The 14,184-nt window shown below is 38.0% G+C and overlaps 1 protein-coding gene across 1 annotated transcript in view; it reads left to right on the top strand.

Annotated features, from left to right (window-relative positions):
* LOC142377474 (metabotropic glutamate receptor 4-like) overlaps positions 1-14,184 on the top strand; it is a 216,629-nt gene that overhangs the window by 112,120 nt on the left and 90,325 nt on the right. The window contains exon 3 of the mRNA XM_075461613.1: positions 5,823-6,039. Within this exon, the coding sequence (XP_075317728.1) occupies positions 5,823-6,039 (217 nt within the window). The remainder of the gene's footprint in view (positions 1-5,822; positions 6,040-14,184) is intronic.

The raw sequence follows: 14,184 nt of genomic DNA, 5'->3' as shown, positions 1-14,184 counted from the left end.
CAAAACACATGCAAGACAGAAACGCTGCAAACATCAAAACACATGCAAGACAGAAACGCACTGCAAACATCAAAACACATGCAAAACATAAACGCTGCAAACATCAAAACACATGCAAGACAGAAACGCACTGCAAACATCAAAACACATGCAAAACATAAACGCTGCAAACATCAAAACACATGCAAGACAGAAACGCTGCAAACATCAAAACACATGCAAGACAGAAACGCACTGCAAACATCAAAACACATGCAAAACATAAACGCTGCAAACATCAAAACACATGCAAGACAGAAACGCACTGCAAACATCAAAACACATGCAAAACATAAACGCTGCAAACATCAAAACACATGCAAGACAGAAACGCACTGCAAACATCAAAACACATGCCAGAAAAAAATGCGCTGCAAACTTCATAACACATGCAAGACAGAAACGAAAGAGAGGAAAGTCAAAAGGTACGTTGTCATTTATGTCTTTTTTAAACACTTGGCCGTAATCTTTTACCTTATAATAGCGACATAACTCCGCTGCTCTTCTATAATAAAGTAAAAGATTACGGCCAAGTGTTTAAAAAAGACATAAATGACAACGTACCTTTTGACTTTCTTCTCTTTCATTAATATGTTAGATCTCCCATAGTCGATCCCCTATCCCACAGGTCGAGACCCCCTACTGGCCTGGCGAACTTCCGTTGTGTTTTGAAGTTTGCAGCGTTTCTGTCTTGCATGTGTTTTGATGTATGCAGCGTTTCTGTCTTGCATGTGTTTTGATGTATGCAGCGTTTCTGTCTTGCATGTGTTTTGATGTTTGCAGCGTTTTTTTTTCTTGCATGTGTTTTGGGGTTTACAGCGCGTGTGCTCCGGTCGTTTTTGTTATTGCCGCATTTTTCTGTTGCAGCATTTTATTGTTGGATTTGTTTCGCTGTTTGCAGCGCGTTTGCACGTGTCGGCCACCGTAAGGATCAGACCTAGATGTAAAAACTTAGAATTGGGAAAAAAAAAAGTTGTTCTTTCTCATGACTGTAAACTATTGAATAAATTATCTCTTTTTTCCCTTTTTAAGAATAAGTTGTGACAGATATAAAAAATATAAAACTGTTGCAGTTTACACACAGTAGATGTAATACCATCAAAGCTTTATGAATATATGATGAATTGTAACTATTGTAGTATTTGAGTCTTTCAAACTGAAAAATTGTTTGGTGCTTGGACTTTAAGGTATTTACATACAGTAATTGACTGCAACATACTGTCAATAATGTAGAATGTTTTAAATGTAGTGATATTGCGCTTTTGTCATTCAAAGCAGTCTATTGTATTATGTTATAGCAAACACACTTACAAAGTTACTTCTCCAGATAGGTTTATTGTCAGTAGTTATATTTTGAGCTTGATTACAACTGTATGGCAAATCACCTTGCTAAAATATTTATTTTCTAATCTGCATTTTCTCTTGGTGTTTAACCTGCGGCCTGTGACTAGTAAAGATAAATCCACCTGTTCAGTTTTTAAAGTTTTGATAAACTTTGACCTGAATAAGAGAGTAAGGCAACGGTGGTGTTCATTGTGGTGGTTGAATACTGCTTAATATCAAGGGCTTATCCGTGCATGCGTGCGTGCGGGTGCGTGCGTGTGTGTTTGTGTGTGTGTGTGTTTGTGTGTGTGTGTGTGTGTGTGTGTGTGTGTGTGTGTGTGTGTGTGCCCCAGCTCTGCTGTCTGTGATAATGAAATGCATCATGTGGAAACAACACATCGAGAGTGAAAACAGTGCTGTTTTCATTTGGATCGTGTTTCACAGAGTGCACTGTCTCCTCATTTTGTGCAGAGACAAAAACATGATGACAGATCCTCATCAAAAAGGCGCAGTGTGTGTTATTACCAAGAAACACTGCTGCCTGTTCTTTGATTTTTTTTCTCTTGACTAGGGATGAAAAATTCAATTTACACAAACACAGTTTACGTTTTGCAAAAACTGATGGTGAAATCCCAGAGAAAATTCTCAGCGAAAATTATGGTCACTGAAGAATGACTTTGTGCTTCAGCTGACCTATTTGTTTGTCTATTTAAGCTTCTTATGTAATATTTTTCTTTATTCAGTGCACGCATTTGTAAAATCTTTGGACCAGTGAGCAACGGAAAACTGCAATGATATCTTTCAAGTATAAAACTTTATAACCAAAGCTTCCAAAGTGTGAAAAAAAATCTAATTCTTTTTTTCTTTTTTTCTTGGTTATATAAAAGAACCTGTGGCTGAGAAGGCACATTTTGTTGTGCAGAAAACATGTATTGCTTGGCTGCAGTCAGTTGTTTAGGCCAGTTGTTTCACGTGACCCCTGCTCAGATGTGTGACATCATCTCAGCTTGTGAACCAGGCATCCTGCTGCAGTGTAAGGCAGCAGCAATGCTGGGTATTATAAATGTCTCAGCAGGGGTTCGCTGGATAACTTGATCTCTTTTCAAGCCTCAAAAGGAGCAGTGTGTTGGATTAGACATTTCTGCGACAGTCTGCTTATTACTTGTCTTGCATCGAATTTCCTCGTCAGTGATTAGGAAGATGTTGATTTCTCCTTTTGGAGCAAAAGAATATCAATTCTAAGTTATTGGTCAGTTAATGTCTAAGTATACAAACCAAGCCAGAAATCTGGACAGGGACCTTAGACCAAGATGCATAAAACTGTGTAGATTCATGAATAAAGTTGTGTGTATGCACTAAGGCAGAAATGGGCATACAACAGAAATATAAAGTTGTGTGTTTGTGTAGTTCACTTTATACATTTCAGGTATTGTGAAACTATTTGCATGTGCACAAACCTGATTTCCACTCCCACTTTTAGGCCAGGAGTGGATGTGGAAACTCCCCTCATTTGTTATTTGCAATCAGCTCTTAAGTTCAGAGCAAAGAACCCTGCAGGGGTTAAAAAAAAGAAAAAGAAAAAAAGACATGGTTGGCAACTTAAACTCTCATTTTAAAGTCTCTGTGGAGATCATCGTGAAGAAGAAACAGAAGTTCAGATTGATCATGTCCAAGAAACAGTTTAGTATTTCTTTTTTGAAGTCTCATTAGAGATATCTTCTGCAGTCATAACGGACTACGCATGGCTGCAGTTATTTATAGCATCACAATAACTCTGAATAAGAGTATACTGTGAAAACTGACTATGAAAAAACAAAATTGGACAAAAATCACTATAATACAGAAATGGTCTGTTTTGTGTTAGGGGAAATTTTGTGGCCTCTTCTTATTTCCACCTCATATTAGGGCTACATTGTTAAAAAGAAATGTGTTTGCATAGTATGAAGAATGTGTGGCTCACACGTTTTTCCTTTATAAATACCACTTTGTGAGCAGGGAAAGGCAAACAATGTTTAATGTGTGTATGCATTGTTTAAGCATCTGTTCACTGGACTCACGGAGGCTGTGATGAGGGCGAGCGATCTGAGCACTTTTCACTCACACATTCACTCACTCATTAAGTTGACTAAAGAAGTTTTGTAGCCAGTAACAGTGGTGGGGGTGTCTTCTCCTTTGGTCTGTCAATAATGTTTAAGTCTTTCAAGAAAACAAACAAAAAATATAGCTTTAAAAAGTTTAAAATGTAATGAGTGTAGATAGTTCTATATCAAAACTAGTCTAAGAATTTTTTTTTCAGATTTATAATCGGTCTTATGTGATTTCCCTTGGGATAAAGGATTTTTTCACTTCATTTTAATTTCTTTATCACACGTAAAATCCAAAGTCTGCATTCAGAATGAGTTACCTTTGTCAAAAATGTATCAACTACACACATTTCTTTGTGTTGTCTCCATTAAGGATGACAGTTAGGAATTAAAGCAATACAATGTAACTTCTCAAAAAGCCCATTATGGAGCTCCCCCTACAGGCTTGGAGGTAATGTACGGTTACACTGTCGTAAATACATCACCCTTTCGCTTTCACGTTTCACGTTTGTTGACGAACCGGCGAGGAGTCAGAAGGTGCAAGCTATGTTGACCGAGAAGGTAAGAGTAATCAAATGTACCTGGGAGCGTGAGAGGGGTCTATTTGTTTTTGCGGTAGGTGTGCCAGAAAGCATGTCGAAGTACTTCCACTCAGCTCCCGGGCCGCTCCAGCAAAGTTACATAGCACAGTTTTTCCAACTCAGACCCCCGAAGGGCATAGGAGACAGGCCAATCGTAATATTAAAACTCATTCTAGCCGCACAATTTTTTTCAAGCTGTTATTTTAAGGTATAAATGTTACATAGTATTGCTTTAATTGGAAACACCCCAGGGCACCGTCAACTTGAAACATCACCAGACACAAAATTAGTTTGGATGTGGCACTTTTTTCTTTGTTACTGCAGGACAGTTAAACGACAAAATATTATGAAAAGAAGCATGAAGAAAGTCCTTTTTTTTATATTAGCCCTTTTAGTACAACAAAGTTTATTCTGGCATCCTGCATTTAAAAGATGACCATCCCCCACTGATAAATCTATCTCCATTAGTCTATATACAGAGAATGGCCTTCTGTCATATTGTGAATTCTGGCTTAAGTGCAGAATATGCCCACATATTTACACAGACAATATACTCACCTTCTAGTGAAGTTGAGCATCATCATGTTTTTTGTTTTTTTTCCTTGCTTGTACCCGATTTAGAATATCTTTAGTTGCAATTTCTTAACCTGTATTATTGCCCTTCCCTGAACAGTGACTGGTCACATGCTGAATGTCAATCATTGCAGTAATGTGAGCGGTATCATAGATGGTAGGCCTGCGACCTCCCCTCTCTCCCCTCCTCGCAGACTCGGTCATCTGATTTGACGCGTCTGGGTATCATGAGCGCTTGGGGGCCTCAGTCCTGCTTGCACCGCTGACACTGTGGAACACATTATGGTGTCACATTTGTGCATTTAATGAGGCAGTCTTTGCACCATGAGGCTGTACATGTTCTGTGTTTAGGTAAGGGTTGCCGTGACTGTTAGCAAAACTGGTGAAAACATTATTGCAACTATTGATGACTAGAACTGCATGGTACAGCTAATGATTCCATTACCAGAATAGCTTAGCTGCTATACTAAGACGCCTCGCACTGTTGTTCATCACTGCCTCTATTGCTGCTGTAAACTGGACCTGATGGACACCAGTGTTAAAATGATTATATAGTCAGAGTAGAAGAATAGTCAGTCATGACCTCTAAAGTTGAAAAAGAAGTCAACCTGATGAGCGAACGCTAAGTGTTTCTGAGTGTGAAGGAAGTGTTGAGCGCTCACTTACAGCCTTGTGCTTGCAGGGTTGCATTTGTGCTTGCACAACATCAAGATGATAGCTTTCTCCCTGCAGATACTGCTCTGTTATTTCATCACATACACCTGTTTTTATGTGATCAGCTTTTGAAACTACTTAAATTCTATGACCATTTTAAAGTTGATCAGAAATGAGATGTCGTCTTCCTTAAAAGAGTCAAGAAAAAAATAGTTTTATCTTGACTTGGCTCATGTTTTTTCAGGTCTCTCTAATATTTTAGTTTTTCTAGATGAGTTTTCAACTTTTTGAGAAGCTACTGTTCATCTTCACTGAAACAGGAACATCATCATATCACTCCACATCCTTATACTTGCTTCCCACGAACTGACGTTATAATTCCACAGTTGTTCTGATGGTGATTCTTATGTGGTTTTGTGTGTTTGTCTAATCTTCATGCTTTCCCTTGTTGTTGAAAGGCACTATATACATTTAGATTTCCCTGTGCCATTATTCATCACTTCTGTCCTACAGCTCCACCAGAGGCTACTTTAATCTTATAATGTTATCAATATATCTTTGTGTGCAGATACCCCAGGTGAGCTACGCCTCCACAGCTCCAGAGCTCAGTGACAACACCCGCTACGACTTTTTCTCCCGTGTGGTGCCTCCTGACACATATCAGGCCCAAGCCATGGTGGACATTGTTAAGGCTATGCGCTGGAACTACGTCTCCACAGTGGCCTCGGAGGGAAACTACGGAGAGAGTGGCATTGATGCTTTCATTCAGAAGTCACGAGAGGATGGTGAGTGCTCTGGTTTCTTATATCATTACTACCTGTCTACCACTGCTGTTTTATTTGCACATTGTTAAATTTGCAAAGAAAGTTGAAAAAAGAGGAAAAAAATATCAGTTGTGTTGATAAACTAAAGATCGTCACCGACATCATTTGTTGGCTAAATAATTAATGAGTGAAGGTGAAGCCCAAAACTGACTAGTCACAGTAGTAATACATATTCAAATGCACTTTTTTTTATTTGACCAGGAAACAAGTTAACTCAAACAGGGTTAAATAAAAAACAGAATTGCAACTATATAGGAATTTAACATAAATGCATTAGTAACATCTCTGATTCAGTTTGTAAGAGATTTAATTTTCAACAGATTTGTGATTGCACATTCAAACAGGGGTCAAAAAAACATCAAGATAACTACCTTGTCAGGTGGTTATTTCATGCAGGGTAGAGTAACATTACTTTTAAATTTAAAAACCCTGATTACACGTTATATGTTTACTGCCTTTAAAAGTTTACCTTTTACAGCTTCCTGTGCACTTTGGTCATAAAGTGAGACAACATTTATCTTTGAATATACTGGCTGCTCCAAGTTATTCGCCTGTTCTGTTTTATATGATTTGAAGCTTTGCAGGCTGATAGCAGGAATGACACAATATTTAAAGTGCTTTAACGATTGCATGTAAACATAAGATATTGGCTAAAAAGTTATAGGGATTTCATCAAAGACCTTATGGAAAGAAGGCGACCACAGTTCTTGGTAGATCGCTTTCACCACAAAACCAGCAACATGTTCAATTATTTCATTCGGCGCAGCAGCTTTAGCCGAGTTTGTGAGCTAGATGTTGTTGATGTAGGGTTGTAGAATTAGCTGACAGAATCACCGATGTTGCGAAGCTGTGTTCAACCTGTGGTTCTTCAAATCTGAAGGAGTTCTTTGCTGCTGACTGACACTTATTTTCACCCAAAATAGTTTTATGTCACCCATAAATTCAAAATATTGTTGTTTCATGACATTAACACTGTCCTCTATGGCATCTCGCTTGCTGAGTGAGCCGCAGATGCACACTAATCTGTGCAGTACTGCAGGAGAAACTGATCGAGTCGTGGATTTTCTTTCTCTCACTTGTTTTATTGTGTGAGAACAAAACACAATCTGATTTGATAAAATGTCAACAGCCATGGTTTTCTTATTTGAGAAAGTAAGTAGTATCTTATTACTTGAATTCCAAAACTAATGTGCAGTGTTACTGGTTAGCACAAAACAAGTAATCTGAGTACTTTGTGCAGAAGTTTAAGTCTGAACTTGCACCTCACATCAGTTATATATGCAAAGTGGGAAAGTGGCATGACTGAAAAATATGAATCCTCTGTGTCACACCCAGAGAAATGCAGGACACAGGAGCAGGTGATGCTATTCCGAAGCTTTATTTAGGAGGAACAAGGCTGTCCAAAAACTCTCCAAGAGAGAACAAAAAGGACTATATATAAGTTATCAATAATAATATATACTTCTCCCAAAATGAGAGAAGTAAATTTATGAAAAGTTATAAAAATAATAATCACTCCACTGAGGAGGAAAAAACAAAGACTTTGAAACTTTGAACTTTAAATTAATAATCACTCCTGCTGCAGAGGAAAACAAAAAACCTCTCCTGTAAAAATAGGAGGCACTAGGGTATGAAACTTTACTTGAAACAAAAGATCACTCCACTCGGAGGAAAAAGCAATAACACTATCAAACTTAAACTGCTCTTTATCAAGGCTATGATTATAAAGGTTATCCAAAAAAACAAAACTCTCTTAGCGAGGAAATGGTCAGAACTATGGCATGGAACATGGACTTCGGTTTTAACGAAGGCGAGAGGGAAGCATGTTGGCGACAACAGATACGACACACTGGCACAAGACAAGGGGAGACGTCACCTCTTATACACACAGGGTTAACAGGGAACAGGTGGAATCACTCATGCACGATCAGACTGGAACACAAGAGGAAAGGCAAGTGACCTGAAACGAGAGAGGAGTTAATCTTTCAAAATAAAACAGGAAGTGACGAGACATGACATGGAGACGAGACAAAAAACCCACTTGACACTCTGTGTCCTGTGGATCAGCTGTGTTCTCATGTTGTCATTAGCACTGCAACTTCTAATTGATTGAATTGATTATATTCAGAAATGCGTAAAAGTAGCCTCCATCCAGTCCTAAACAGATCTTTTTTCAATATATTATCATCTATACTTTACATTATTACTTTTCCTCTTTATTCTCTGTTATCAGTTTTTTTTTCTTTTTCACTGCAGTGGCTTTGTCTTTATTCTTTTTAAAAGATCAGCAATCCATTAATCAAATAGTAATCAGCAGTTTAATCAGTAATCAATATAATCATCAGTAGCAGCTTCAGTTTACAGTCAATGTTTGGCGCTCATGTTTGAAGGCATCCTGTAGTGTTTGCGGTCCAACGGGGTCCCCTGATAGATGAAGTGCAGGCAGGCAAAGCAGCATTCCTGCTGGATGTGAAGGGAAGAACTCCTTTAGCTGTCATAGTATCTGAGTTAGTATATCAGGTCGGACTGTCTGAAGTTATTTTGAGTTTTTATGTCATCTCAGATTTTTTTTTAAAAAGAAAGAAGCTTGAAATAGTAGTTAAGGCGTACACCAGTTTCTTTACTTTTGTAAAAATGGGCAAATTTGAAACATTTGCTTTTTGTCAAAGCAAAAATTAGCTCCATGATTAACATTATCTGCTGTGAAAACATTGATGCTGAGATTTTACCTTACAGCTCATCACTCCTGTCACTCTCTGCTCCTTTAATCACTTGGAAACAACTCAGCTCAGGGATGATTAAAAAAATATAAATTTAGCGTCTTTCTGAGTAAAATATTGTAAGGGATTTCTTTCAGAGCTGGAAAAAAGGAAACGCATATCTTTGCAAATTGTTTGTGAGTCTAGAGTATCACAGTGATGGCTAAATCCTTGAAGAATGAATGTTGCTTGGAACAAACACTGTCCAGTTTCAATCATCAATCATAGTGGAACTCTTACTTTAAAAAAACAAAAAAAGATTAACAGAACTAACACGTGATGTTAGGTAACTTTTTAATAGTTCTTCCACCCGTTGGAGACAGCTTATCATTCAATTCAATTCAATTCAAATTCAATTAAAAAATACTTTATTTATCCCAGAGGGAAATTAAATGTTGATGTAGCTCAATTAAATCAAGGAGTTATTATAGATGCTGATGGCTGTGGGCAGGAAAGATTTCCTGTAGCGGTCCGTTTTGCATCCAAACAGAAGAAGCCTTCAGTCCTTCATTCTGCACTGAGGGAACTGATTGTAGTTCATAGCACCCAGACCCAAACCCAACTTTACACAATAATACTTGTAAACATTGATAAAAAGTTGGCCTTATGAACAAAAGTTCTTAATGTTAGCCTCTAAAAACCTAAACAATACTTAAAACAAATAGTTCAACGTTTAAGCTCAGAGTTTAGCAAGCCTATTATACAACATAGGAATGATGACATTATTGTTATTCTTCAACTGCCCAGCCACGGGCTGTTTCGTCACTTCCTATCTGCAGTTTTAATACAACCACATAAAAAGCCCCTTGAAGATACGTTGCCCTTAGGGAGCTCCTCGGTCCCCATATCCCTCAAAGAGCTCTTGGTACTGTTTGGTTTTAATGGGTCTGTTTTTATAAAGGAAATAAAAAGCCCTTTTCTTGAGTGTATTATACAGTTTTTGTGCTAGTAAAAGGTCTGCAGAGTTACAGATCCAAAGTGCACACCAAAGTATTTTTTTTCTCTATCATATCTTGGACAGCTTGAAACACCTCATTTGTGCTTACGGATTTTTTTCTTCTGACATCACTTTTCATCTACTGACATCACTGAAAACCATCTGAGAATTCCTGCCCAAATAGTGACTGCTTTGGCACAACAACTAATTATCAGCGGTCTGTTGCACTCTCGCTAAACTAATTAAAGTAAATGTATTTATTTATTATTTTTTTAACCAAGATGAATACAGTGTTTCCCGAATCCAGATTCTGAATTGTTGGGATTCTCTAATATTTTGCGTCCATCTATGTGAAAGCAAAGATATGATATGATATGCAGGCTTGGAATGTTATAGGACATAGAATTTAGACAACTAGACAAAGGCAACATGTTATGGACAAATCCCTGTCTGAAGTAACCAGCAGGTGTAAAACTGCCCAAAAACACAGCCCTGGCACTTTCATTTAACGAGCCACTCAGATTTTCATTTCAAAGGTGCGTGGGAAAGTTCTGTTGAACTTTACTGAGGAGCATGCATCTTACAGCTTACATCTTCCATCAGCCTTAGAGGATGTAAGAGCCCAGGGGATAAACTCTATTTGATTGTAATGTTCCAGTGAGAGTTAGCTAAAGACTGTGTGTGTGCAGCAACCACTTCTGGACCAAGTTTTAACAACTTCAACAATCCAGTTGAACGCTGCACTGAAGAAACTGAGCCACAAAGAAGGAACAAACACAAAAAAAACAGCTTTTATCAAACAGTGTTTATCCACAAGCCGTCAGACTCCTGAACAGCATCACCACCACCCCCCACTCCCACTCCCACAGACTGCTGACTGTTGCACAAAGCGCAGTCTACTTTGAATTTTATTATGTCCTTTTACTCATGTAAAAGGACATAATGTGTCACAGGTGTAAGGGGAAAACAAAGTAAGAATTTCTTTGCTATGACAAAACTACTGTGCTTTGTCTTTGCATATGACAATATTCCTTTCCTAGCTTCTGCTGCAAACTTACACTGTTAAACTATTTTTCCTCTCAGATCAATTGACCTTCATATATACTGTATATATATGTGTAGATCTGGAGTTTTTTTTGTATGACTGGAGGAATAGCTTTTTTATGTTTGCATTTTTTATGTTTACGTATGTTACGTGTTTTGATGACACGTAACATACGTAGACACATCATCGCCACAGTAAGCATGACAGTGTTTGCCATCGTACAAACCTACAGAAACTAACCCTTCACCGACGTCCTGTTGCAGCCTTGTTGGTTAAACCTCTCTGGTAGCTTCTTGACTCTGGTTCAAACTGATATAATTCCATGGTTGCTGACCGCACCAAAAGGTGGAATAAAGCACTTGCAAAGTCTCCACCCTAAAAAACTGATACTTAACAAAGAGGTGTCAAAACTTGAGTCAGACAACGGATCTTTGACCAAAGCCTGTCTCATACATCTCAGTTAGGGCATAATACATCACCTTTTAACGGTATTTAATTGAAGTTTAATAATTTTTTTTATCTTGTGTTCACACCAAAATATTGATTTTTAAAAGATTTTAAAGATATGCTGATAATTAATAAGGAATAAATAAGGAAATATTAAACTATTCAAAATAGTGATTAGTAACCCTTGTAATATTGGTGCTTGGTAATTGTGGCTATGAAACAGATTTTTCTTTATACTCAAAATTGACATTTTATAATATTTTCCTCTTCAGTGACTTGGCACAGTATGTCATTTATGTCATACTATAACTAATACATAAGTAACTGCAATGCTGCACTATACCTTGTCATATAGCATTGTTTTGAGCTGAGTACACCAAGATAATAACCAGAGAAGGCAAAATATCTGAGTCAGCTCCCACAGTATTAACCCTGGTAGCCCAGGAGCCACCTGCTTGGAGCTGCACCAACACAGCTTCCCTTCTCTCCCTTAAGAGCTCAAGCAAATATAACTGAGCACAGTTTGAGAAAGAAGCGGGCGAAGAAAGGTTAAAAAGAATTCCAGGTAGGGTTTTTTTGATCTTTGCTTTTAATATTCTTCTCTGGAAAAAAAAGTAGCTCGAGCTGGGATTCAGTAGCCTTCAGTGTTCCTCTTGTTGGAGTATCTGAGGTGAGCAGCTTTTCATCTCCCATGTGTTTTTGCCGGATGTGACCCCTCTCCCCTTTTCTTCTATGGATAGTTGTGAGAATAGATGCAGATTCCTTAGATAATAAAATAAATAATTTTAGGAACCCTGGGATGTAATGTATGTCTGTCTTCCTTTAGATGTTAATTAAGAATGCATTTCATGGAGAACAGAATATATTCTAATTAGGTAAAATATATATTTTTATATAGTGCATTATCTTATAAAATCTGATAGTTACATATACCATAATGTGTAAAAGACTTGATTTACTCCTCATTTCTTTGTATTTTCTTCCAAGCAGCCAGACTTAGTTCTTCAGGCTTTTTGACATTGGTTGCTTTTGTTTTTATTTTATTTGTTTTCAAAAAAATCTTCAGTCCAGTCTCTTCCCACCCGACCATTTTCAGAGGAATTTTTAATTTATTTTTTCCTAACCTATTTACCACTGATCTATGAACAAACATTAGAAAAGACACCTAACTTGAGGCATGGATCAGTGTTGGTTCAACACATAGCAGACAACTTAACAAAGAACCAAGATTAGATTTTAACCATAGGCACTAAGAAATAGGAAAAAAAAATCTAGACACACACTCTGAGAGATGCACTGCAGCTACTTTCTGTTTCAGGAAAGAAAGGCAGGTGAACAGTACTATATATATTCAGTTAGTGAAGACATTAAAGCAAAGAGCAGCACAATGTGGCTTCATCTGCTTCTTATGTCACCAAGTAACTTGGTAGGAGCATCTAAAGAAATTCTGGTGTGATACAGACACAAGATGTTTATTTCTTTCATTTCAAGAAACCCAGCTGGCAAATGCAGAGATTCTGAAAGTATATAATGTTCATCTGGGGTCTACTTCAGAGTCTCTTACTGCTTTGGTATTTATGAATATTTTTCATTCTGAGTTTAGGACACTAACAGTTGACTGAGAGGGCAGAAGATGCCCATCTTTGACTGTAGACAGCCCTTCTCAGCAGAGATCTTGATTACTATAGAGCATGCCCCCATAGACGTCATTAATCAAGTTAATGAAACACAATGTCGATAAGAGCCCTAACAAGATTCCCTTGCAAACCAATGGCCTGCCTGACATCAACATGAGAAAGCCTGCTAATGGAGTAACTGCCACCCCTGTGTGACGAGGAGGATTACAAGCATTAGCCACAGAGTCGGAATGAAAAAGAGCATGTGGGGAATATAAAATGAGGAGGAAGAAAAGGGGAGCACAAACAACCCTGCACTGCTCTGGGGTGATTTATTTGTAGATTCAGAGAGCAAATAACATTACACTGGGTTGATGTTATTCCTGGTAGAAAATAAGATATGAAGTCAAAGGAAGGAGGGAGAGGATAATTATGTTTAATTAACCAATTCTTACTAAAGTAATCTTTTAGGTTTAAGTCATTTTTATTTGATTGATGAGGTTGGTGAGAATCTGTACTTACCTCCGTAATATTATTTGAAAATACCAAAACACCAACTGCAGTTACATTTGGTCGCGTTTTATTTACTTCTGATCTCCTTTGCTTGTCTATAAATGCTCAGAAGAAAGGGCAAAATGATTTCCTAAAACATTCGAGATTATGGGGATGTCAACAGGATATTGAGGATCTTTTGTATATGTAAAACATATACAACAGCAAGCCTGTGGTTGAGGGGTTGACTCAAGGTGCAGTGCGTGTCTTCATTATCATGCAGTGTGGAATATGACACTCATTACAATGATGTGACAACAATGCAGGGGAATAAGCTTCAGTGTGTCAGGCAGACTCAGTTTGTTCATGCTCTTTAGAAAATTTGATGACATGAAGAAACATGAACTATCGCATCTAACCTGCACAAACAGCCATGCAGGTTGCTTTGTGAAGTAATGGGTACACCCAGACTGCGTGAGTGGATTAGGGACAAGCATAGCTCCACCCAGAGCAACAGGGAGACTTTTGAACATCTGTATTCTAAATGACCACAGTCACTCTGGGAAGAGATCACAGCACACTCAGCAGCATTCCTGTATCTATCCATATGGCCTGCTAATCTCCCGCTCACACCCCTGGTGGTTTGTCAGCCAGTTATGGCCTTATTTATTGCATGACACCACACAAATGACCCCTGAGTGCCTCAGATATGTCCTGTTGCAGTTCGTTTAAACACTTACTTGTCACTGCTTAATTGAGCAAATCTAATGGTTGAGTAATCATCACTCATCTGTGGGTTTTTTCTTCGTA

The sequence above is a fragment of the Odontesthes bonariensis genome, chromosome 3 (assembly GCF_027942865.1).
Source record: "Odontesthes bonariensis isolate fOdoBon6 chromosome 3, fOdoBon6.hap1, whole genome shotgun sequence".
Classification (NCBI taxonomy): Eukaryota; Metazoa; Chordata; class Actinopteri; order Atheriniformes; family Atherinopsidae; genus Odontesthes; species Odontesthes bonariensis.
Note: the sequence above shows the minus strand (reverse complement) of the source record. Positions and strands in the feature narration are given on the sequence as shown.